At 53.5% G+C, this 21871-nt stretch overlaps 8 protein-coding genes and 1 non-coding gene across 9 annotated transcripts; 4 read left to right on the top strand and 5 right to left on the bottom strand.

Moving 5' to 3' along the window:
- Positions 1-662: 662 nt before the first annotated feature.
- Positions 663-1945, bottom strand: HD553DRAFT_278406 (cyclin-domain-containing protein; the record flags this gene model as incomplete). Its single annotated transcript, XM_046178045.1, has 4 exons — positions 663-1064; positions 1204-1443; positions 1565-1707; positions 1849-1945. The coding sequence occupies 4 exons, from the start codon at positions 1943-1945 to the stop codon at positions 663-665; spliced, it is 882 nt and encodes a 293-aa protein (XP_046032586.1).
- An 859-nt stretch (positions 1946-2804) lies between these two features.
- On the bottom strand, positions 2805-7481 carry HD553DRAFT_278437 (uncharacterized protein; the record flags this gene model as incomplete). The annotated part of the gene is made up of 10 exons (XM_046178047.1): positions 2805-3193; positions 3321-3450; positions 3540-3697; positions 3803-4290; positions 4451-4846; positions 5015-5279; positions 5348-5456; positions 5865-6031; positions 6305-6428; positions 6897-7481. The coding sequence occupies 10 exons, from the start codon at positions 7479-7481 to the stop codon at positions 2805-2807; spliced, it is 2811 nt and encodes a 936-aa protein (XP_046032585.1).
- Positions 7482-8319: 838 nt separating this feature from the next.
- HD553DRAFT_t114 lies at positions 8320-8409 on the bottom strand. Its single transcript has one exon. It is a non-coding gene; the product is annotated as a tRNA-Val (tRNA).
- Positions 8410-8460: 51 nt separating this feature from the next.
- HD553DRAFT_165992 (ATP-NAD kinase-like domain-containing protein) lies at positions 8461-10254 on the top strand. The gene is made up of 7 exons (XM_046176858.1): positions 8461-8784; positions 8877-9166; positions 9250-9378; positions 9465-9565; positions 9643-9813; positions 9895-10052; positions 10129-10254. The coding sequence occupies exons 1-7, from the start codon at positions 8597-8599 to the stop codon at positions 10193-10195; spliced, it is 1104 nt and encodes a 367-aa protein (XP_046032584.1). The 5' UTR covers positions 8461-8596; the 3' UTR covers positions 10196-10254.
- HD553DRAFT_166002 (Metallo-dependent hydrolase) lies at positions 10129-12283 on the bottom strand. Its single transcript, XM_046176859.1, has 5 exons — positions 11811-12283; positions 11374-11741; positions 11223-11308; positions 10754-11158; positions 10129-10680 (listed from the first exon to the last, which is right to left on the bottom strand). Exons 1-5 carry the CDS (start codon positions 12261-12263, stop codon positions 10313-10315), a joined length of 1680 nt encoding a protein of 559 aa, XP_046032583.1. The 5' UTR covers positions 12264-12283; the 3' UTR covers positions 10129-10312.
- Positions 12284-12966: 683 nt separating this feature from the next.
- Positions 12967-14553, bottom strand: HD553DRAFT_346469 (DASH complex subunit Dam1-domain-containing protein; the record flags this gene model as incomplete). Its single annotated transcript, XM_046183204.1, has 7 exons — positions 12967-12996; positions 13069-13169; positions 13324-13387; positions 13482-13538; positions 13690-14024; positions 14144-14186; positions 14275-14553. 7 exons carry the CDS (start codon positions 14551-14553, stop codon positions 12967-12969), a joined length of 909 nt encoding a protein of 302 aa, XP_046032582.1.
- A 258-nt stretch (positions 14554-14811) lies between these two features.
- HD553DRAFT_320368 (HbrB-like-domain-containing protein) lies at positions 14812-17383 on the top strand. The gene is made up of 4 exons (XM_046181139.1): positions 14812-14941; positions 15030-15517; positions 15627-15849; positions 15931-17383. Exons 1-4 carry the CDS (start codon positions 14870-14872, stop codon positions 17278-17280), a joined length of 2133 nt encoding a protein of 710 aa, XP_046032581.1. The 5' UTR covers positions 14812-14869; the 3' UTR covers positions 17281-17383.
- A 1442-nt stretch (positions 17384-18825) lies between these two features.
- Positions 18826-19796, top strand: HD553DRAFT_365699 (uncharacterized protein; the record flags this gene model as incomplete). The annotated part of the gene is made up of 3 exons (XM_046184076.1): positions 18826-18902; positions 18990-19444; positions 19527-19796. The coding sequence occupies 3 exons, from the start codon at positions 18826-18828 to the stop codon at positions 19700-19702; spliced, it is 708 nt and encodes a 235-aa protein (XP_046032580.1). The 3' UTR covers positions 19703-19796.
- A 483-nt stretch (positions 19797-20279) lies between these two features.
- HD553DRAFT_353293 (uncharacterized protein) lies at positions 20280-21614 on the top strand. The gene is made up of 3 exons (XM_046183761.1): positions 20280-20344; positions 20438-20771; positions 20843-21614. The coding sequence occupies exons 2-3, from the start codon at positions 20677-20679 to the stop codon at positions 21561-21563; spliced, it is 816 nt and encodes a 271-aa protein (XP_046032579.1). The 5' UTR covers positions 20280-20344; positions 20438-20676; the 3' UTR covers positions 21564-21614.
- The last annotated feature ends 257 nt before the right edge of the window (positions 21615-21871 follow it).

The raw sequence follows: 21871 nt of genomic DNA, 5'->3' as shown, positions 1-21871 counted from the left end.
ATCTACACCGAGTCCAGCCTCGACTCACCGTCTTGATCGCTGCTACCAATATTTGCTCATCGACCAGATCTTGCAGGAACCCGGAGTCTTTCGACGCCGTCATCCACATCAATATCCGGCCAAACAGGAACACCAGCGTATCATCCATAGCTCCCGTCTGTTCCTGCTCTTGTCTTAACTGGTTGACGACCGCTCGTCCTGCGCCTAGCGTCGATAATGACGACAGTGTTATCGACGAATGCAAGAATAACGTGTTGGCTACTGTTGACAGTGCTTCTTTTCGCACTTTGAGCGGAATGTCCCGAAGTGGTGGTGGTGCTGGTGGCGCTGGTGATTTTATTGTTGATGTTGATATTGATGAAGTCGAATCGAGGGGGATCCCGGCGTGCCGTAGCAGTATCCGCAACGCCGTCACCGTTGTCAGCTCGGTTTTGCCGGTTGTTGACCGCGACAAGGTCTTGATCGTTTCCATGGCCGCCTCCCATGCTAGATTTCCCCAAGAAAAGACGAGTTGGTTCCAGTACGAAGACGATCCTGATGATCACGTGCTTCACTCACTGTCATGTGACCATGTCGTCGAAAATGCTCGCTCGCCATCCTCTCCTTCGCTTAGATCTGCTAATAGGGTTTTCAACAGTCCCTCTCTGCGCGTCGAGGATATACTACTCGGATCCGCTGTGCAGCCGATCAAGGATATCAGCCTCACCCGAAGGGCACCCGTAGTAGAAACAGCGCTCCTTACCCCTCAAAACCTCTTTCAAGAGGCTTTCCACCTCTTTCTCGGTCTTGCCCGTTTCACCCGACCTGACCCGGATCTCATCCTTGACCATATCCACCTCCATTCCCTCGCCCCCCTCATCATCTGCTTCGTCCTTTCCACTGCTACTACCGCTCCCACTAGCTCGATTCTCATCCCCCGAGTCCCGTTTCGCTGGCCTATTCTTGACGGGTCCTTCGAGCGGGAAGACGGTGAACGGGCTCTTTTCCGGTGGACCCGATTGTACAAATCCTCCGTGACTACGGATCAAGGACGAGTAGTATTGCTGGATCAACTCTGCCGGTACCTGTACTCCCGCAAAAGAAAACACAGATAGCGACAATCCGCTGTATATCAGCGTTCTGCTTCGACTGCCACCAATATCAAGCACTCCGCACCGATATCGAAAACGATCGGGCGAATCTAGAACCAGAATCTGAACTCACACACAAGTCCCAATCCGTCACCCTTAAAAACTCCCTCTCGAGCGCGTTCAACTCTCCCACCCTGATCCCGCCTACTTTGGCATAATGGACGTTGGTACAGAAGACGTCGCAGAGGGCTTTTGAACCGGCTGTTATCCCCGAGATGACGAACCGGTGGACGGTCAGGGAGGATAGAGTGAAAGTGGGAAGGTTGGTGCATGTGATGTCTATGTAGGCTAAGAGGGAGAGGAGGGGGAGTTTCTGCGGGTTCGGCAAGACGAGGATCAAGGGGGTTCGAGTAAGCACAGAGCGTTTTAGCAAGTTCGATCGGCGGGCAAGATGTTTCGTCATGCGGCGGGAAGGGGAACGTCCAGGGACTCACTTCGAGGTTGGTATACTTGACGATCCGTTTAAGATAATCCAAAACGCTGATGCCTGGAGGAGCTCTCGAGTGGAACCGGGTCAACGCCGAGGGGGTGAGTACGACTTGGTCGTTGTGCTCCAATAGCTTGTTTAGCATATGAGCTGATCGGAGGATCAACAGAAGGAATAGAAAGAAAGATATGAGGAGTACGTGTGATAAGATATCAGATACGAGTTTGGTCCAGTATTCCATAATCCCAAGCAAGAAACCTCCAGCTTGAGGATCGGTCCCGAAAGACTCACCGACCAGCTCGATCAAGCTGTCGATCTCACAATCGATAAACGCCCAGGGCAAGGAGACCTTGGGTCCTTCCTCTACCGCTTCCGCCTCATCCTTCATCTCCACATCGTTGTCCGCGTCCCCCTTTCCTTTCACTTCTGCTTGTACCTCGGAATTCATTCCTGTTGTCTTCCCTGCAAGACCAGCCCGGTTTTGAATTCCTTGCTGATCCGTGCCGCTCGATCCCGAGATAACGTATAGTCGGGATGGTTATCTTTATTGCTATATGTAGTCTCAGGAGTCAAGATCGAGATCGAAAGGAGGACAGGTCGACCGATGTTGAAGGATGCTGGAACGTGCCAAAGAGGTGTGTGGGGAAGAGGTGTAGAGCCTCGTTGCGTTCGTGTTCGTTTTGACGTTGAAGTCGCTGTTGTTTCATGCAGATATACGTGCGAGTATGATGTACGTGACCATCTTCCGATAGATGAGGTAGTCGTTCTGTATCGATAGATGCGAGGGTGGGTAGAAACGAGAGTGAGGACCGAGTGGAATGTGTAGATATAGTAGATGACGCTGGTAACTCGTTAGAGAGAATGTGCGTGAATGCCGAAAGGTATCGCAAGAGTCGTCTGGCCGTTTCTTTCCCCTGCCAAAAGTTGGCGGGCTGAAGCAAATAAGTGGGATATATCTACTACCAGACGAAGGGCGGTCTAGGTGGTGAGTGGGGTGACAGCGAGCTTACAACAAGCAACAAGGTATATCCTTTTCTCGAGTAACAAAAGGTAGGTCGGCGGCTGACCCGCTACCCACCTCGAGGTCGCCGACGAATTTGATTCCGCAAAACACGTTCGAAGACTCAACAACCCATGATTATGAATAGATCGAATAGATAGAAAGAGATATATAGCGGTGAAACACCAGTAAACGAAACGATAACGATAACTACACTACGACCTAGTTCAAAGAAGCAACCCAGCCTCTACCTACCCTCTCTCTCCCTCTGCTCGATCCATCCCTTGAGACTGACCAACAACCTCGCCGTCTCCTCCTCGTGTCCCAACCTCACGTCATTGATGCTCACGCCAACCGTGTCCACCCCTTCGTCGATACACTTGTCCATCATCGTGAACAAGCCCTCGAGATTAGGTTCACCAGGGGCGACGGGGGTGAAGATGGCTTCCTCTGCCGGGATGGCCGAAGACGATTCCGGGTGACAATACGTCTCGATGAGCCGGGTGACGAGTTTCCCATCGGCAAACGAGGAAGAGAGCGAGGTGGCCCGTTCGGGGAGGTCGAAGGGCAGTCGAGCGTTGAACCAGTCGAGGAGACCAGAGGTGTCACCAAGTCGAGCTGAGGGAGCCATAGGGGCTACAGGAGCTACGATAGGGGGTTGAATAGGGACGACCGGGGTCGAGTCCTAGCAAGAGTCACAGTTCGAATTTTTTAGGGTCAGCCTGGCTTAAATGAATATAAATAACTGCAATTCTTTCAGCACTCACCCTCACGGTCGTACCCGGTCGACCTTCACTGGGTCGGCGCAGATCCCGACTAGGTCGTCCAGGCGCGCTCATCCCCGGTCCCAAAGTGCTCCGCTTACCCGCAGTCGGAGAACCCTCCAACGACATCTGTGTCGTCATTCCGCGTATCACCCACAATGTCAGCCAATCTTCAACAGATCCCCACAACAAGCGATCTTGGTCTTTGTGGGACTTACCAGCACGCTAGCGTCCCTCGGGGTCAGCTTGTTAGGGTCGTCCCTTCTAGCCGCACGTTGAGCGGCCTCCCTCTGTCCGGGAGAAGGAGGTCGAGGCGCCAACATCTGGGCTTCTCGAAGCGGGATCGTCGGGATGTTGCAGGACGAGACCACGGGTGCTATGTAGATATAAACGACAAAATGATGATGGTATGATCAGCAAAAATCGGAGGAAGGAAGATCGGGTATGACCGACGAAAAAGCCGGTCCGACTCGAGACTTACCGCTATAGTCCCGACTGATGGTCGCCTTCATCAAGTTCTTCATCCAATCCTTGATGACCCGATGCTCGTTGCTAGCGAAAAAGTGCGTCTTTTCCCGATCATGCACCAACTGGAATCCGAACCCGGACCCCGCATTCGGGTCGGACAAGACCTTGTACCCGGCCAGGTCGATGTGTCCCTTGACCTTGTCCTCCTGTGGACTCTTCATGTAGTAGAGATGCGCACCTTTGAGGACAAAGTATCGATTCTTCCAGGTATTGTAACGTTCACCCTTCTTCTTCATGTAGCCGGCGAAATCGGGCTTGCCAATCTTGGACATGGCCGAGCTCTCGTTGCGATCAACGGCAGCGCTAGGGGTTCGCATGGGAGTCGTAGGTGAGGACGACAAGGCGGCCGGGGCAGGCGTTCCCTGAGAGACTCGCTGGTTTCCGTGCACGGGTGCCGTAGCGGGACCGATTGAAGATTTGGTTATTCGGTTGGTCGGGGCGCTGCCACCGCCACCAACCAGCCGGCTCAAACTCTTTTGACGATCAGGACCGGTAGGTGAAGTGTTAGGTTCAAAGGCGGCCGTCGACGCATTGCTGTTGAATAGACGTTAGTTCCCTTCCTGCATCACAGACGGGCTCATAGGCGACTTACGATGGATACCTCGGTGCGGGCTTTCGGTTCCTACCAATCGTGCCGCCGAAGAAACTCATCCTCTCACTCGGAGGCCGGGTCCCGTCCAGACTGCTCTTGGCCTTTTTATGTCCGAACAAGGCACGCTGCTCGGTCGAATTGCGTTTCGTGTTGGGCGTCTGCGGGGAAGAAGGAATGCTCGATGCGATGCTACGAATCGAGTTGGCACGGTGGTGGGAATCGGTCGGGGGCAACATGCCCGAGGTCGGAGCATCGGGAGTGATGCTCTGGTGGACCGAAGGCGGTCGATGGTCCCGCTTGCCCGACTCGTCCTCTTCGCGAATAGGCGCATTGACGAGACTGGTCGAAACGCTAGACTTGCGAGAGTGAGCCCATTCGCCATAGTTGCCCGAAGCGGGGGTACCGCTTCCGCTTCTAGAGGTTTGAGGTTGAGATTGAGGTCGACCGCTGGCCGTGAACAGATCGGCAGGCTCTTGCACCCGGCCAGACTCGGGATTCAAGGGCTGGTCCTCGGGAATGGCGTGATGGATGGCCCCAGCACTGGTGCTTCGAGAGCCAGCTTCGTAGCCATACGTGGGAGAAGTCGGGTAGCCACCAACGAGAACAGTAGGCGACGCCCCGGCACTGCCCAGGCCTCCCATCTGAGTCATGGAGGGACCTCGTACGAGTCCAGTGGAAGATCGGTTCGAAGCATTACCCATCGACAAGGTTGATTGAGGGCGCCTCAAGTCGGCGATCGCGTTGGCAATCTTGATCCGCTTGCCGAATTGAGGAATTTCCAACTCTTTGAGCAGGTTCGCATCGAGTTCAAGAAGCACGTCCCCAGTAATCTCGTGTTCTGGCGGATCACAGAAAGCGGATGAGCAGACAGGCCAAATGCGCTGCTTGGGACAAATGCCGACTTACCGGCAAATTTTTCACAAATGGCGTCGTCGAAGCCTCGGGACCGAGCCCATTCAACGACCTCGGCGACGCCCCACTCGTGAGGGTTGCCACCTGAGAACCCGGACCCGGCCTCGGACATCCTCGAGACCTCCTTGGGCGTTACGGCGCCGGACCGAGGCGTAGCCATCTCTTCGGAATATTTACGGGTCAAGACCGGCTGAATTTGTTGCTGTTGCTGCTGCTGAGGGACGGGTGAGACGCTCTTAGGGATAGCAGCAACCACAGGCGTCTCTCGGCTCAAGTTGGAAAGTCCCGAACTTTGACGACGGAATACGGGGGCCGGAGGCGATTGGTAAGCTGCACCCCGATCTTCGTTGAGCTGGACGATCGGTGTACCCATTGGTGATTCCTCTCGAGGATCAGCGTAGGGTGGAACGAAGGCGCGAGAAGCACTCTCAACGGGAGCTCGCGACACCGGCTCAACGGGTGCGGGTTCGACAAACTCGGCCATCTGGGTCTCGACCGGCCGAACCGCAACGGGGGCGATGATCGGTGCTGAAGGTTCCAGGCCGGCGCGGGTGTCGACCGGCGTCTCCACCTTGTCCTTCTCCTGAATCTGATCCAGGCGACGCGCTGGCTCGGCCGTCTTGCCAGCTCCAAGCGCTCCGAATCTCGCAAAGCCTTTTCCGGTCTGCTCCTCGTCATCTTCCCACCCAAGTCGCCTGTTGAATCCCTTTTTAGGACTACCCAGACCTCTGGCCACGCTCCCTTCGTCCTCGGAATCGCTCTCATCCGAGTAGACGAGACCGTGGGGTACCCCACTAGACATCCTCACACCAGATACGCGTTTATTGCCATTCGACTGCTGCCTAGGTGTGTCCGCAGGAGTTCCTTCGACATTGGTTTTGGCAGCCGACCATCCAGGGGAGGCGAATCCGACAGACGCATCGCTCGCCGCCCGTTTCCTCGCCTCGGCACCCCTCTCCGCCGCTTCCTCATCAGCCCGATTCCTCTCCTTCTTCTCGTTCTCCAATCTGGCCTGCTCAGCCAATCTGGCCCGGATATTATTGTTATCGTTGGTCTCGCCATGGGTACTCGCGGCCTCGTCGTCCATGTCGAACGTATCATCCCCATGCCCCACGCTCGAAGCATCCCGATCATGCAGCCGGTCTTCGGTGATGGTCCGATCCCCATCTTCCGGCATAGGCGTAGCGTCCCTGTCTAGCCGTCGGTCTTCTTCCTTTTCCCTTCCCCCACCAACGATAGCCAACCCTGCTACTCCTGCTACCAATCCCGCCCCGGTAGCCACAGCCCCAGTCCCAGCGGCCGATCCGAGTTTTGAAAAAGGCGTAGGATCTTCCACCACATTCATCCTTGCTGCTGCCTGTTCCGCCGGGCTAACCATCTCGCTTGCTTGCGCATGCGGACCTTGGATTTCACCCTTACTCGCCTGTTCCCTCGTCTCTACCAGCTCCCTGCCACTCTCCCTCTCCTCCTCCTCCTGCCCACGCTGGCCGTTCGTCTGTACCTCCTCCCGCTTGTCTTGGCCGTTGACATGGACATCGTTCACAGGCGGAATCTGCACCCTGCCAGAATCCTGACTTTGGAGGGAAAGAGTCGATCTCGGTCGACTGAGGGATTTCACCGGTGAATCTGGTCGAGGCGCTTCCGTCTTTGCTTCGGTGACCACACCTCCTATTCCCAAGCCCGTCGGTCCCGCAACACCCTCGCCTGCTTCTGCGACCGTCTCCCCCACAGGCGTCCCCGGGCCGGATTTAGAGTTGGAGATATTCAGAGGTTGAGGAGCTTGCTGCATCTCCAAATACGGTTTCGGGTCCGCTCCCGTCGGCAAGACATAACTCGCCGGAAAGAGCCCCTCTTCCCCCTTTTGGTTCTTCCCCCTGTACCACCCGTCGTTGTATTCCTGGTCCTTTTCCACGATCCGGATGAGCTCGTTGGCAGGGAAAGAGAGCTCGTCTTCGTTCTCGGCGGTGAAAGCGAAGAGGGAGAGGGTGGTCTCTATCCCCGTCACAGGGTCGACCCCGATCTGAGCCAAGAGTGGGGAAATGGACGAGGTTTGAGCAGGCGACTTTGTTGCCTGTTCAGCGATGCTCTCGGTTTTGTTGGGGATCGTATTTGCAGTGCCAGCATCCATGCTTTTCCGGAACGGGTTGTTGCTGCTAGCGGGTTCTACGCCATTGGATGTGACCGGAGGGATCATGATCTGGTCCGACATCTCGAAAGTCCGATAAGAGCAAGAAATCCCGGTCCTTATTCGTTAAGATGCACTGTCTTCAAGAGTCGAGGTCGGGGGTTTGAAGACACGTTCACGATGTTGATACCTCAGACACCGATGACGTGACACTCGGCTCGTCCTGGATCCGAGATGCTAATATGCCCCTCCTTTATGATAGGTGCGAATCGATGATATTTATCTCCTCGTGAGTGTCGAGCTCGATGCTAGATAATCCCAATGAGCACGAAGGAAGAGGTTGAGATTGTCGACACCTGTGGTCAGCGATCTCAGCTTGCCAAAAGCGGCAGCCGGGGATGCACTCACGCGTTGACAATGACTTCGGCACGGACGGACAAGGCACACGGACAGAAACGAGATGTAGAAAGCTTAGAAGGTTGTATATCAGATAGCAATGGTTCGACTGCAGATCGAGCTTGATACAAAGTCTATTGGAGCGGTCCGATATGGTCGATAGCACGAGGTCGACGTGAGCTGGGGAGCCAGGTCGGTGGATGGTGGGGAGACGATTCGCTTCCGCAAGTGCCCGTCGCGCCACCTCGTGCCCGAATGAATGACCCGAATCTCGATAAAGCCAGCGTTCTGTTACATCAACCACACGGAGGGGAGAAAGCGTTCAAGTGTGTGCTTCAATCTATGATCAACGATGGCGGTCCGAAAGAGTTGCCTTCACTGCTCGGGAAAGGCACTCTGCGACGTCACTGTGTTTCATGAAGGGGCACAAAAGGGCAAAAAGACATACTCCCGCTGAGGCTTGAACTCAGGACCTTATGCGCTTTACAAGTTATGGCTTGTTAAGCATACGCGCTACCAACTGCGCCACAAGAGCTGGATGTTTAGCAAAATCTTCGCGCGTTTTGACGTCTCAAATCAAAGCAAACGTCATCTTCGCCCTCGAATCTTGCCGAGCCTCACCTCGATCACTCCAGGACTTCAGATCAATCTATCTTCCATATTACCACCCCTCTAATCACTAGCCCGACTAGGCCACCGCCAATATACAGGTGCCACTCATAATGATATTCCGCACATCAACTTCAATACTTCTCCGACCGAGCACCTTGTCACGATGTAATCGGGTATCGCTGGCTCGAAACTTGACATCCATCTCTGGTTCGGACAAATCCGTCAGACCTAGAAACGTCTTGCTCGTGAAAAAGACGAACGACGAGCCGACGACCGTCGCGGCCAAGACCATCATCAGGTGAGCTTGCTCATCGTTGCTGATTCTGGTTTGATCTGGTTCCCCGCTGACGCCAACGCTGATCCCCTTGACCTACCCTCACGCCAGCTTAGCCATCTCCGTTCGACCTACCCCAACCTGAACATACTCATCGAATCCGAAGCCGCACCCGAACTATCCTCAGGCTTGAGCGGAGTAGCGATCATCGACCGTGATTCTACCGTCTCCCCTAATACCGGCGTTCGGATATGGGCGAGGCCGGATAAAGAGGAGCTGGACTTGATCATCACGTTAGGAGGGGATGGGACGATCTTGCACGTTTCGAGCCTGTATGCTCGGCCGGGGAAGGTTCCTCCTGTGCTTAGTTTTTCTATGGGTAGCTTGGGGTTCTTGACACCTTTCCGTGAGCTCTTGTTGCCCTTCTCTTACCTTCAAGCGACACACCTCCTATGATATGCTGAATATACGCTATGTTCGACGTTACAGACATCGATACGCACGAAGAGACGATCGGGAGCGTGTTCGACGCAAAGTACAAGATCCTCGATCGGATGAGGTTGGCTTGCGAGATATTCGGGGAAGATGATCGACCAGTCAAGCGGTGTCCCACGACAGGTGAGACGAGTCCCGGCTATTGGAGCTGTTAGATAACCTCGAAATACAAGCTAATATTCGTTTCGCCGGCGTTATCACCATCGTAGGTTGGCAAGTCATGAACGAGGTCTCTATCCATCGAGGTCGATACCCTCATCTCAGCGTAGTAGATGCTTATGTCGACGGCGAACACCTCACCGAAGCCGTCGTGAGTTCATCTTCATCTCAGCTTCCGCTTCAACAATACCTAAATTGTGCACCCGTCCTCTCCTATCGACTGTCCAGGCCGACGGCCTCATCCTAGCCACCCCAACGGGTTCGACAGCCTACTCCCTCTCCTCTGGCGGGCCGATAGCTCATCCGGGATTGGAAGCCTTCCTCTTGACTCCCATCGCTCCGAGGAGTCTGAGTTTTAGGACGCTCCTCTTGCCTAGTCAGGGAGAGGTCATGATGAAGGTGAACCGGCACTTGACTTCAACTCAATCTGAATGAGTCTGACCTCGCGTGCTGAACATAATGTGCTTATCTGTGATGCAGATCTCGGGCAAGTCGAGAGCCCCTTCTGAATTGTCCATGGACGGCCGAGAGGTCTGCAACCTGCATCCGGGGGAATACATCAAGGTCAGACGGTCTCGGTACCCGATCCCCTGTGTGACGCGGCGAGACGGTGGGGACGATTGGGTGGCGGATATCAAGTAAGTCTTCCTTTCTTACGCATGACTATTGCGGCTCCAAAAGATGGGCGGTCACTGACGTTCCTGTGATTTCCAGCTCATTGTTGCAATTCAACGTCGGATTCAAGAACAGCTCACTCTGGCGGCGGCATACGCCAGTTTGACCAGTTTCCATATTGATTCTGTCCATGGCAGATGACAGACCGGTTGGGCTCGCTTGCAAGCGATACTTTTACAACTATCGTACAAGAATAACCTCATCTAGATGCAAATTACTCGTCTCATGCTTTGACCGACGTGGAGTTGTAGATCTCTTTTCCACCAACCCACGTCGACAGCACCTGCCCCGTGAATCTATCCCAGACACAAAGATCCGCATCCCAACCGACCCTGATGGCTCCCTTGGTAGATTCCACCTTGAGTCCCAATGCTTTCGCCGGCGTCCTCGTAGCGTGATGAATAGCCCGGGAAAGAGGGATCGAGCAAAAGGTCGACATGTTACGCACGCAGGTATCGAGAGATACGGCAGCGCCTGCTAACGTGTCGGTCCCGCTGAGGGTGATCGAATCGCCAGACTTTTCGATGAGGTGTTCCGGTGATCTCCAAGGGTAGAGACCGTCAGGAAGAGCAGGATCCATAAGTTGGACGGCTATTGAGAAGGATCCAACAATATCAGACGACCGTCTTCCTTCTAATTTGACATTCGGATGCGTGCTACTCACCATCGGTGATCAGCACACAGCCTTCTGGGTGACTCTGATATGCCAGATTGACCGCCATCGGGTGAACATGTACACCATCGGCGATGATGCTCCAATAAGGTTTACGCGAATCCGACCTCCTCGTCACCGTCTGCGCGCCAAACTGATCCGTCTCCAGGTTCATGAGCGTCGATCTCGTCCTCCTCTGCTGAGACATGGCCGAAGAGGGACTGGACGAGAGGACTTCGTCGGAAGAGGATCCGGATCGCGATCGAGTGAAGGGAGGTTCGTCGGAGGGGTCGCAACGACGGGGAGATGCCGCGACGGATCGGACCATCTGAGAGGTGTGTAGCGAAAGTCGACCGGGGCCGGAGCTCGTAGCTTGGTTCATCCCGAGCAGACCCAGGATACCAGGTTCACGATGGTCTACAAAATCGTATCGTCGATGAGCTGACGTGTAGAACATCATCGACATAGGTGGTCTACTCACGAAGTTGAGGCATGGCGTTGAATAGGTGTGTAATCATCGAGGCGCCCCGGTTGACGGCTTCCAGCGCTTGCGATGTCGTGGCAGTCCTGTCGGCAGTTCGAGTCATCAATTACATACTCTCCCGAGCGGTTCTACCAGATTTTTGACTCACGAATGCCCCATACTGACAACGAACCCAGCATCCTTCAACTTCCTGATGCTTCCCATCACGCCTTGCAACTCCGGCGCAACAGTGATCAACTTGACCATCGCATTCTCCCCTCCCGCTCCTACGTCCCCTCCACTCCTCCCACCAGCCTTGTCGACCTTGACCGCCACAAGGTTCGCATCCCCGTACATCTCCAAAAAGGTATCCCAGCCGCCTTTTGCTTCAGTGAGGTTGTCTTGCGGGTGACAACCGGGTTTCTGGGTCGAGATGAAGGGTCCTTCGAGGTGGTACCCGAGGATCGACTTTTGGGCGCGCTTGAAGGCGGTCTCGATGGCGGGTACGATGTTTTCGTACGATTTCGATGTCTGTGACTGTGATAGAGTTGTCTCTCTTTCTGTCAGAATCGGAAGTGATCGAATAAGATGCGGGTCGAAACTCACGATGATCGTCGGCACAAAGCTCGTCACTCCCGTACAAGTCAAATCCCGCGCGGCCTTTTCCAGCCCATCCAAGTACGCCTCCTCAGCTGTCCGACCGAGCACGTCCTCGCTCGGCCAATCCGAGAAATCCACGCCGAAACACCCATTGATCTGCACGTCGATCAGTCCGGGCGAGAGGATGGCCTGATCGAGATCGACCGTGCGACAGGTCTCCAATTCATGTTCCCTTCCCTCTGCCAAGCCGTTGTGCGCGTAAAAGGAGGCTAACGATCGGCGGCCCGAGTTCATGGCGACTTCGTCGTCCTCGTCATAAGCGATGTGTACGATTCTCCCAGAGTTTTCGTCGATCCAGACCGAGGCGGTCGCTGTGGTGAGACTGCCATCTTCCGGATCGACGAGGTAGGCGTTGGATAGCCTGACGAGGGGCGATGCTAGGGGAGCTGCGTTGATCATCTTATTACTCGATTTTCTAGTTTCGATCGCTTTGAAGACATATTTCCTTTGAACCACCTCGAAGATCTATTCTACGCTTGTCGAGTACTATAAATGTGCCGACCTTCCTCTACTCGGCCCAAAAGGTTTCATCTTCATCACCCGGGTGGAACGTTCGGCCAAACCGCCCCGATCGACCCGAGTTTCGCGTTTCCTTCCTTTAGCGCGCGATAGACACGTTGTATCGGGATGGTTGGCCGACCGGACCCCTTGCGTCACAACATTCAGGATGTACTCGTCACAGTGATAACCGAAGACATCGATCGCGGCTGACTGGACATGCGGGCTCACGGAGGCAGTGGTCGATCCGTTTGTACCGATTGCACGTAACACTCGGTCTGTGGGTATATCGCACTGAAAACACTGGAGATGGAATTCGCGTCACGTGACCCGAGCTTCCTCGGACATTCCCCACGCATCTGGCCCATGACCGTGCGAGTCGTAACGAAACACGGTTTTTCATCTACTTCCATAATGGTTCCACGTTTTCTTTCAAAGAATAATAGAGTGATTGCGGACCGAAATTCCCCGAGCGAAAAATCGAAAAATAACCCAGAAATCCCACCAAAACGTCCATGTCCGAGCAATGAGAGCCAAAGCTCAATTCATCCTGTATACCGTCACTCCCTACAGTTTCACACGAGACGTATCAGACCGTATCAGCTTACTCGTTCACGAAACCACATGTCTCAATCTAATGTCGATTTGAGGATCTCGTCCAGTGAAAAAAGAAACGACCCGAGAGAGACAACAGAGCGTCACTCACCCCGACCATACTCTTGCCCACAGCTTTCCTCCCGACCAACGCGATGAGGCACTTGTTGACTTTCGGTTGTGGCAAATCTGTTGCGCCTACAATCTCCCCGACTGCAAAAGAATCGAATTGTGGGTCAGTGTCCATGATGTGTCGTATAGGGTATAGCGTGGCGTGCCGAGATAAGAGCATGGGGGCGTCGCATTGCGATGCTACCACGCAAACAGAATCGCAAACGGAAGATAGATGCGGAATCGGAGGACTCACTCTTCCTCCCCTCCGGATTCTGTATGAGCTGCGTCAAGACCTTTTCCATCGACTGTCTCGTTGCCTATATACCCACACGCACAAATACACAAAGGTGATCAGTTGTCATAGTGAGGAACGTACGGCCTGTTTCGACCAGGAAGGGGAATAGGACTGACCGGATCTCCGCCGCGGAACTCGATAGGTAAGGTATCGATGATCGCCGTGATCGCCGCCTAAGAAAAGAGAGGTATCACCGCAATTGAAATCAGGGTCAAGTTAGCTTAGATCAGGAAATCTGATCACGACGACAGTCATCCCGGATGATACACCCTCATCTCTCCCGCATGACCTCCCGTTCAAGAGAAATGACACGCCAAGACTCACCTCCCTCTTCTTCCTCTCCGTAACCCCCGCGGACCCAGCTCTCGCTCCAGCAGGCGCACTAACAACCCTCCCCCTGACAGTCCCCCCTCTTCCTCTCATCCCCGTCATCGTCCCTCTAGGTATCCCGCTCCCTCTTCCCACGGGTAATCGGGAGCGGGGCGGGGATTGGTATTCATAGTCATCATTGTTGTTGTTATTGTTGGTTGTGAAGTCGTTGGCTGTTGCGTAGGTCTGGTCTCCCGGTTGGAATTCGGTGTGGTTGTGGGGTTGGGTTGAGGTGGGGTCTTGTTGTGAAGGTGAAGGAGGTAAGGGAATTGAAGGTGCGGGCGGCAGAGCTGGATTGTGGATTGTGGATTGTGGATTGTGAACATGAAGATGCAATAGGAAGCGGGAGGTCAATTTACTTTTCAAATCGGAGATGATATCAGGAGGACCTTGGACGGGGATGACTTACGTGCGAGCTCTTCGGCTCTTGCCCAGCTTCGGTCGTCGGGAGCCTTAAAGATGCGTGGATCATTGCACATGATGCAAAAGCCAAGGAAATCTCAGCCATAACTCAACTTCATGGCCGTGAGTCCGACTCACCTCGGTCCACTCGACGCAAAAGGCATTCATCCGCAAAGCATACAAGTACCCCGCAAACGCCTCGTTGAACGTTCCCAGACTATCGTGCAACCTGTTCATCGCCTGTACATGGCTCGCCAACGCCGCCGCTTCGTCCGAGAGGTCAAACATCGGTCCGGTGAGGAACTCCAGCCCGGAAGGGGAGGTATGAGAGGTAGGGTGTCCTTCTTGAGAACGGGCGAGGTTGGAGAGTGAACCCGTGGATATTCGACGGAGTGGGTGGGAGCGGGAGTTGGACATCGTGACACTGCTGGTTTCAGGTCCAATTAGGTCGGCTGTGTATCTATGGTTCGCCGAACTTCTGATGTACCGAGATGCGAGATGTTACATAGGTTGTAGCTGTAGAACTGTTGGTGAAGTCAAGGTAATGCTGCTGCTTTGTTTACGTTTTGCCCTGTGACCATTGAATTACGTAAGCAGCCGATCCGATGATGATGAGCATATTCGAATCGAGGTCATCTACTCATCCTTGACACTCTTTCCTGCCATACATACACAGCTCATACACCGATTGCTGGTGCAAAGAAGCGGACTCTCCGGCCAGTTCGTGGTCAACATGCACGGCCTCGGTCGGAATCGCCAGCCATCGACGATCAATACCAACTTGGAGAGTTACGACAACAAGCTCGTCAGTCCCGCTCGATTTCGATCGGGATTAGCTTGATCTAACGAAGAACCTCTCGTTTCTCCTCTCCTGTTATGATCATGTATTTCAGGTATCATCCACCCTGGTCAACTCGGTCGCCAACGAACCCATCAGCCCGATCTCTTCCGTCTTCTCCTCATCTGCTCAAAACCCATCTAGCTCCAACAACCCCTTCTCATCGGCCCACCATAGTTCCAACGTCGGCCTGGGCGTCAACGTCAACCACATCCTCCACCCCGCCGGTTCTTCTTCCTCTTTATACCATAGCCACAATCATCATTACAACTCTTCTCATCCTTATACCAACAACGCTTTACCACCGGGATCTAGCGGAAGAGGGTTCAGAACAGGAACCTCTGCAGCCGGGTTGAACTCGGCTATATCTCTAGGAGGAGGTTCAACAAGAAACTTGCATACGGGTTTACATGGTGGGACAAACAATAGTATCAACAATGACAGTCATCCTAGTCATCCGAGTTCGCCCTGGAGCGTGGTAACGTTGACCGTCTTGCCCGTTTTTAATGGGACGCCGTTGTTGACCCCGATCGAGGATCTCAAGTGAGCATCACAGCTTTCCCGATCGTGCGATCCGTACAACGTAACATATCCATACCAGCATCACCGTAGGCTGATCACTAAAACCTCTTTTTCCAACCTCACATCGCAGCGCCCTAGTATCCGCCCATATCACCTCATCCATCGCCCGTTCTCCTCAAGCCTACCACTCCCTCCTCTCCTCCGACCTGCAAGAGATCATCTCTTCGGGCATGTTGACCCTAAAAGCCAAACTAGACCCAGTGTTGGGCGATCGGGAGGGGTTGAAGGGGAACCCGGCGAGGTTGGGTGGGAGGGTGGCGGAGGTCTGGGCGTTTTTCTTTGGGATCGTGCCGGTGAGTCCGTTTGTGAACAATCCACTGGCGTAGGGGAATAGGAAGGGGACTAGGCTGATTGTGTGCGATGTGGACTGGTAGTACATGCAAGGAATCTTCCTCCCCCTCTCCTTGTTATCCACGCAAGACCCGAGTAAACGCAATATCCCTAGCTCGTATTCGAACGCTGACCACCAACCGCACGACCTCGCCGTAGAGGCCGAACCGGAGATAACGACCGAAGTCAGGAAACTCCTCCTTTCCGGGTTCCTCGTCCATATCTTGTTACCGATCTTGCCGAGGTTGTTGGATTCGTTGGATGTGGCGAAGTATGGACCTGAGACGGGGAATGGAGGGTCAGGGGTTGAGAATGGGAAGAACGGTCGGGCTTCCGCCCAAGGTCAGGTTCGACAAGGAGAGGTGGAATCGACCATTCTCAATTCGCCTCGGTTGGACTCGAGTACAAGTGCAGATTCGAAATCGGCATCGACTCCGTCTTACCCGGCCCCTCCGACGCAGGATCAGTTGGGAAGGTTGCAACATATGGCACTTATCATCTCCACCCAGGCGAAACGCTCCTGCTTCTTCTCTTTCGAGGACAATAATAACAATCATGACAATGACGATCACCGGAATAAGACCCGGGCGAGGACGAGGACTAGATCGAGGACTGGAAGCCGGACGGGCAGTCGACAAGGACGCGCTCGGAGTCGGTCTGAGAGCGAAGATGGGGCCGGTGGAGGAGGAGATTCCGATTACTCGGAATGGCAAAGCAGCCTCCGACTGGATCCGGACGAGATCGACCGGGATCGGGTGGAAGACCTCTTACGCGCCGTGGTCAGGCTGAAGAGCGGAGGGGTGGACCCGACTTTGGATGCTCGTGATGGGACTCAGGCCGACCAACGAATGTTCGGGTTGATGAGGAGTAGCAATGTTGCCGGGTCTTCAGCTTCGAGTCCAGTTTCGAATATGGGAATGGGTATGGGATTCGGGATGGGGATGGGGAACGTTCCTAGGCCGAGGAGACGAGGATACTTTTCCGGGGTTGCCCTGAGGAGCGAGAACAAAGAGCCGACGAGATACCCCAGTGGGTCTAGTCGAGCGCCTAGTCGAGCGACGAGCCGGAGTCGAGATCGGGACCGAGGAGCGCGCTCGGCTGTCGAGTCTTCAGAGGACGAGGAAGATTATCGTAACGATCCTGACGAGTCTGGGTCGAGCTTGCGGTCAAGAAGGTTGACGGACGAGTCCGGGTTATCTAGACCGAGATCCAGGATGAAGATGGCCAATGTTGACGAGTGGGGAGCGTCGACTACGGTCAAAGCGAAGGATAATAGGGGAGATACCGATCAGACGCCGACGATTACTGACTTGGGAAGACGGGTCGGTCGGATGGAGCTAAATACAGGGAATGAAATTGGTGGCGAGGATACCGTCAAGCCTCGAGTTGTATAACATGCGATCTATACCCACGCTATCGAATGAGGACGACATTGCGGTCTGTCTCGTCTCCGGGCCGTTCACAGTGTGAGCTGTAAACAAGGCAAATGCCCAGCGCTGTCAGCGGCGTCACGGTCAATGCGCCTGAAATCATGTCTACAATCGATGGGCGAACAGAGCGGGTCTGATATCTGACAAGTCGCTGCGCTGCATTTTTTAATTGGCACTCTACTACATCAGGGCGTTACCCACATCGTCCGACCATGGCGGAAACCTTTGGACACCTCTGTTTTCGACTTTGATCGGATGAGACTTGAGCCACAAATCATCTTCCAAGCATTCCTTGTTGATTGCTGGACGCAAAGAAAGCAGCTGATAAATAGTTTATTGAACTGACTCCGTCTCTCACCATGATTTCAAGCTTGGTGATCTTGTTTCGCCCGGCAGCCTTGTCTTGAGCTGCCATACTGAGACTGTAGTCTTTGCAACTCATCTCATCCTTCAAATCCCGCAGAGCAATCTCGGTGCGGGACTGTTTCTCGTTTGCTGCTCCAAGCTCATTGTGTGCGTCAATTTCCTCTTGCACATCGGCTTGCAATCCAAATATGCGCTGGGTTTCCGACTGGACCTCGCCTTCCAATCCAATAATACGCTCGGCTTGCAGCTTGGCGTCTTTCTTGAGCTTATCAACAACCTGGGCTTTAGTCAAAACGGGTCCCTGGGTCTCTCGCTTCAGTTGATCCATCTGGTGCTCTAGCAAAAGGACTCGCTCTCATCGCGCTTTCAACTCGACCGCCTCTTTCTCAGGAAGACTTATTTGCCAACACCCAATCACAAAATCTCCCCACTGATTGACGTCAAATCTCCTCTTGACAAGCGATCATGGCACAAGATGGCCGGCTCCAATTGCTTCCACCATTGGGCTGGGAAGATTGTGGTAGCACCTACCAGGATGATTGAGGTTTGCGCTCATTGGTCTATCATGCTGGAGAAGTGTACTATGTATCAGAGTATGTCACAGACCGACCCTAATTTGGCGTCCACACAAGTGACCAATGTTGAGGGATCATCGTTCACTCGATAGTCTGGCGCAACGGACATAACGACAGTATGACAGGTCCGATACCTTCAAAGTCATCGTATAGCGGGATTTCCTTGTAAGGCTGTGCATGTTCAGATAATTCGGTGCTTCCTCGAATGTTGGCGACATGTGGATCGGGCATTTCGCGGCCCTAGAACTTTAGGTAAGCAACCTTCCTCTATGTGACTGTTAGGTTCTAGGAACAGCCCTCCCTTCACGTCGTTGTTATCACAGGATGACCGCTCCTTTATGTGATCAACGCTTCGACCAAAGCGCTCCCTTCAACTTTGTGGTGTTTCAGGAGCGTTCCTTTTTTAGGCGTTGCGCTAGTAGAAGCGCGCTCCTTTGATGCAATCGTTGCCTGCACATGCAGTAGTTGTGGCCGTCTATGAAAGCCGGACAACGCAAGGTCATGCTGTTCGATAGGTCAAGACCAGTATACCTCATCCCTCTGCCATACACACCTCGAAACTTTCAAGATGGGATTAGCACAAGCGGCAGAGGCAGCTGCCAAGAAACAGTCAACTGTTTCTCAACCGATCAATCCATCCGACCAGTAAGCTGCTGATTCACTGACATCATGATGGGCTATATCGCCTCTCAGTCTAATGACAATATGAGATCTCCGCCATACGCGTAAAAGGCAATCTCTCGGGAGCACACCGGCTTCGAGCGTGCTCACACCTGGGACTTCTTACGGCGGAAATACTTATACGCCAAACTCTTACGGAACGAACCAACCAACCGTCCCCAGTGTGATGGCATTCGACGGCTCCGCCGGATATGCTACACCTTCTGCCTCGCAGTACAGCTCTTCTTCTTCTTTCACGCCAGTTGATCCACAGGCACAGCCCGGTCATTACGGAGGATACTCTCAGTATCCCCCTTCTTTCCAAGGATATGAGCAAGGGAATCAGCAACCCCCTCACCAAGGCGATCAGCCAGGTGCAGGGGCGGGGTACCAGCAACAGTATTCTCAGTACGGCCATCATCAATGGGGAGGGTTTCAGCAGCAGCAGCAGCCTCCTCAGTACAATGACTGGGAACAACACGGCGGACAAGCCGGGCCATATCATCAACCGCCTCAAGATGCTGCCCGTGAGCAACATCTCCGTTTCACAGTATTCGCCGCTATTTGAATAGTCGGAAAGCTGAACAGTTATCGATATTCTCCCTCTAGCTCCTGCTCACCTCTGGTCTTTCTCGACCGCCGAGCAGACGGAACATGAGAAGCTCTTTTTCATGACTGCAGCCCAAAAGGCAGCATACAGGGCACAAAAGGGCGCTGAAGGGTACTCAAACGCGGGTCCCCAAGGCGGATCTTCTCATTCTCCAAGCTCTTACGGTGGTCTATAGGCTCAGAAGGCGTTCAGTAGATCCTTTACCCTCCTCTTACCATCTGATCACTCTCTTTCCGTCACGGACGATGAACTTGACACGAAACTTCCCAGGGACAGCGAAACATTGCTTTGTATGCTTTCACCTTTGTACAATAATAGTGAGACTATTCTCAGAAGATCGTGCCCCATTTTGTCGGTGTTTGCGAGAAGAAAACCCTTTGCTGCTAGAGTCAATTCTGGCGTCAACATCGTTTCGCCTGCATAAAATGCTTCGAAACGCGCTACGTGGGCTCAAGTTAGCGATAATTCAGTATGTGAACAAGTCGTGATTACCTCTTCACATCGATCGAACAGATTCTCTCCTTTGATCAGGCATGGTGTGATGTCATGCCACACAACATGGATAGCTATGACGAAATCTTATCGTTCTGTGCCAGTTCGGGACTATCCGCAACCTTTGTCCTGATGCAAACCCCGGAACTGGAGGTTACGGTTGAAGAAGGATCAAAGCGGGAGAAGTGATGTTGACGCAAACATTAAATTATGATCTATTACGTTCTTAAATGGAGGCCTGTCCCAGCACTTGCTTTAGCGTTCGTGTAGACTTTGTACGACGACCTGGAATACATATAAGGACATCGTTGACGCAATCACACACGTGAGTCTGCCATCGTAACGAGCATTTTTCAGCTAGCTTGATGTGGCGATTTGGCTTTACTGACGTGTCACTTCACGATGGATCGATCACGAGATCACGAGCAATGAACATATCACACGACATCGCGTGAGCAAGCAGAAACACGGAGAGAGACATGAAGTCGTGCTGCTTCGACCTCCTTTGTTAGTGTTGCACTGATACTAGTATGGGGTATCAGCAGGCGAGGTGGGTCCCATATAGCGATAGATAACCAATCGCCTCGATCCTTAAAAACGTACCAATTCCAATGTCGCTCCTAGCCCCGATACGTTTGATTCATCCTTAGGCGAAACATGGCTTGCAATACTTCACAGGACAAAAAGTATGGATATGGTCTGCAATATGTGGCTGGTAATGCTATCGAAGCCATGCACAATCTCCAGCGGCCGTAAGTTTCTGGCCCTCCCCGTCGGTCTGTTGGTTTATCTTACGGGTTTCCGATGTTCTGCGACGTAACAGTCATACACTTCCAAATCCTATCGGCAACGACTTGCCAGATGACGATGGGCGGCAAGCGAGTTATTTCAGAAACCACCCCCATGAGAACACTCCTGTGACCCCTCGCGACTGGCATCGTCCTCCGACCCAAGATGAGATAAGAGCGATCAACTCCGGCAAAGCTCTGTGTCCTTCGGTCGATGTTTCTCAGAATCTACAAGACAGTCAACCAATGCTGTTACCGGGTGGGTACGCGGCCTCTGGTTCTCACTTTTCTATGCATGGAACATTTGTCGGCCAGAATGATTACGGTCAAGTTCCACCTTCACAAAACCTAGACTATGCCGAGTCCTACCCGTCCGCACCCGGATTGGTCTCTCAGCCGAACACCTCTTACCAGCAATCAGCCAACGGAGGATACAACAATGCCCCTTCTTACTCAACGATCCCGTCTTCGTACGCTCCGTTTTCTGAGGTAGGGGCCCATACACATCAGCCTTTCAATGACCCCATCGCTCCTGGATACGGATCGCAGCACCCGCCTTCCTTAGTTGGGAATGAACACGGGTCACAATACCCGTCCTCAGTATTTGCGACTGAAAACGGGGGGTGGCACCCGCCTTCGGTGATTACGACTGGAGACGGGTCGCAGTACGGACCCTCAAGCAACGTCGGCACCCCTCCACAAGGTGGCTGGGGATGGCCACAAGCATCCGGCAACATGTACACGCACGGTTCTTGATGCGGATTCACTCTTCCTGGGCGCGCTCATGAGCTCTTAGACCGACAGTGAATTCCAAATTCAAGAATGTTTTATCATATGCAATGCTGTAGTAGACTCGGTACAAGCATTCTTTCTCCCTCGCGATAGAGAACGTACTGAACCTTGTTCCCGTGACGGCTTGTCTTGAAGAGATTTTGCTGTAAGCAATGCCAGATCTCCATCCTTTAGGCGTAGGCTAGCAAGCGATTCTCGCGATAGGACTGACAAAGGAATTACAAGCTCGTCATGTGGCACGACTCGTAACACAAGACGAATCGAATACTCGT

Source organism: Filobasidium floriforme (assembly GCF_021052385.1).
Source record: "Filobasidium floriforme strain CBS 6241 chromosome Unknown HD553scaffold_30, whole genome shotgun sequence".
In the NCBI taxonomy this organism is placed as follows: domain Eukaryota; kingdom Fungi; phylum Basidiomycota; class Tremellomycetes; order Filobasidiales; family Filobasidiaceae; genus Filobasidium; species Filobasidium floriforme.
The sequence above is the reverse complement of the archived record's forward strand: the minus strand, read 5'-3'. Positions and strand labels throughout refer to the sequence as shown.

Bases quoted from the DNA above. Each gene is read 5' to 3' on its own strand.
- HD553DRAFT_165992 (XM_046176858.1), top strand. From the start codon at position 8,597: ATGATATTCCGCACATCAACTTCAATACTTCTCCGACCGAGCACCTTG. The intron at 9,167-9,249 runs GTGAGCTCTTGT...TCGACGTTACAG, and splicing joins GGGGTTCTTGACACCTTTCC to ACATCGATACGCACGAAGAG. The intron at 9,814-9,894 runs GTGAACCGGCAC...TCTGTGATGCAG, and splicing joins AGGGAGAGGTCATGATGAAG to ATCTCGGGCAAGTCGAGAGC.
- HD553DRAFT_166002 (XM_046176859.1), bottom strand. From the start codon at position 12,263: ATGATCAACGCAGCTCCCCTAGCATCGCCCCTCGTCAGGCTATCCAAC. The intron at 11,742-11,810 runs GTGAGTTTCGAC...ACTCTATCACAG, and splicing joins GCTTTGTGCCGACGATCATC to TCACAGACATCGAAATCGTA. The intron at 10,681-10,753 runs GTGAGTAGCACG...CCTTCTCAATAG, and splicing joins CTGTGTGCTGATCACCGATG to CCGTCCAACTTATGGATCCT.
- HD553DRAFT_320368 (XM_046181139.1), top strand. From the start codon at position 14,870: ATGCACGGCCTCGGTCGGAATCGCCAGCCATCGACGATCAATACCAAC. The intron at 15,518-15,626 runs GTGAGCATCACA...CTCACATCGCAG, and splicing joins ACCCCGATCGAGGATCTCAA to CGCCCTAGTATCCGCCCATA. The intron at 15,850-15,930 runs GTGAGTCCGTTT...GTGGACTGGTAG, and splicing joins TTTTCTTTGGGATCGTGCCG to TACATGCAAGGAATCTTCCT.
- HD553DRAFT_353293 (XM_046183761.1), top strand. From the start codon at position 20,677: ATGGCTTGCAATACTTCACAGGACAAAAAGTATGGATATGGTCTGCAA. The intron at 20,772-20,842 runs GTAAGTTTCTGG...GCGACGTAACAG, and splicing joins ATGCACAATCTCCAGCGGCC to TCATACACTTCCAAATCCTA.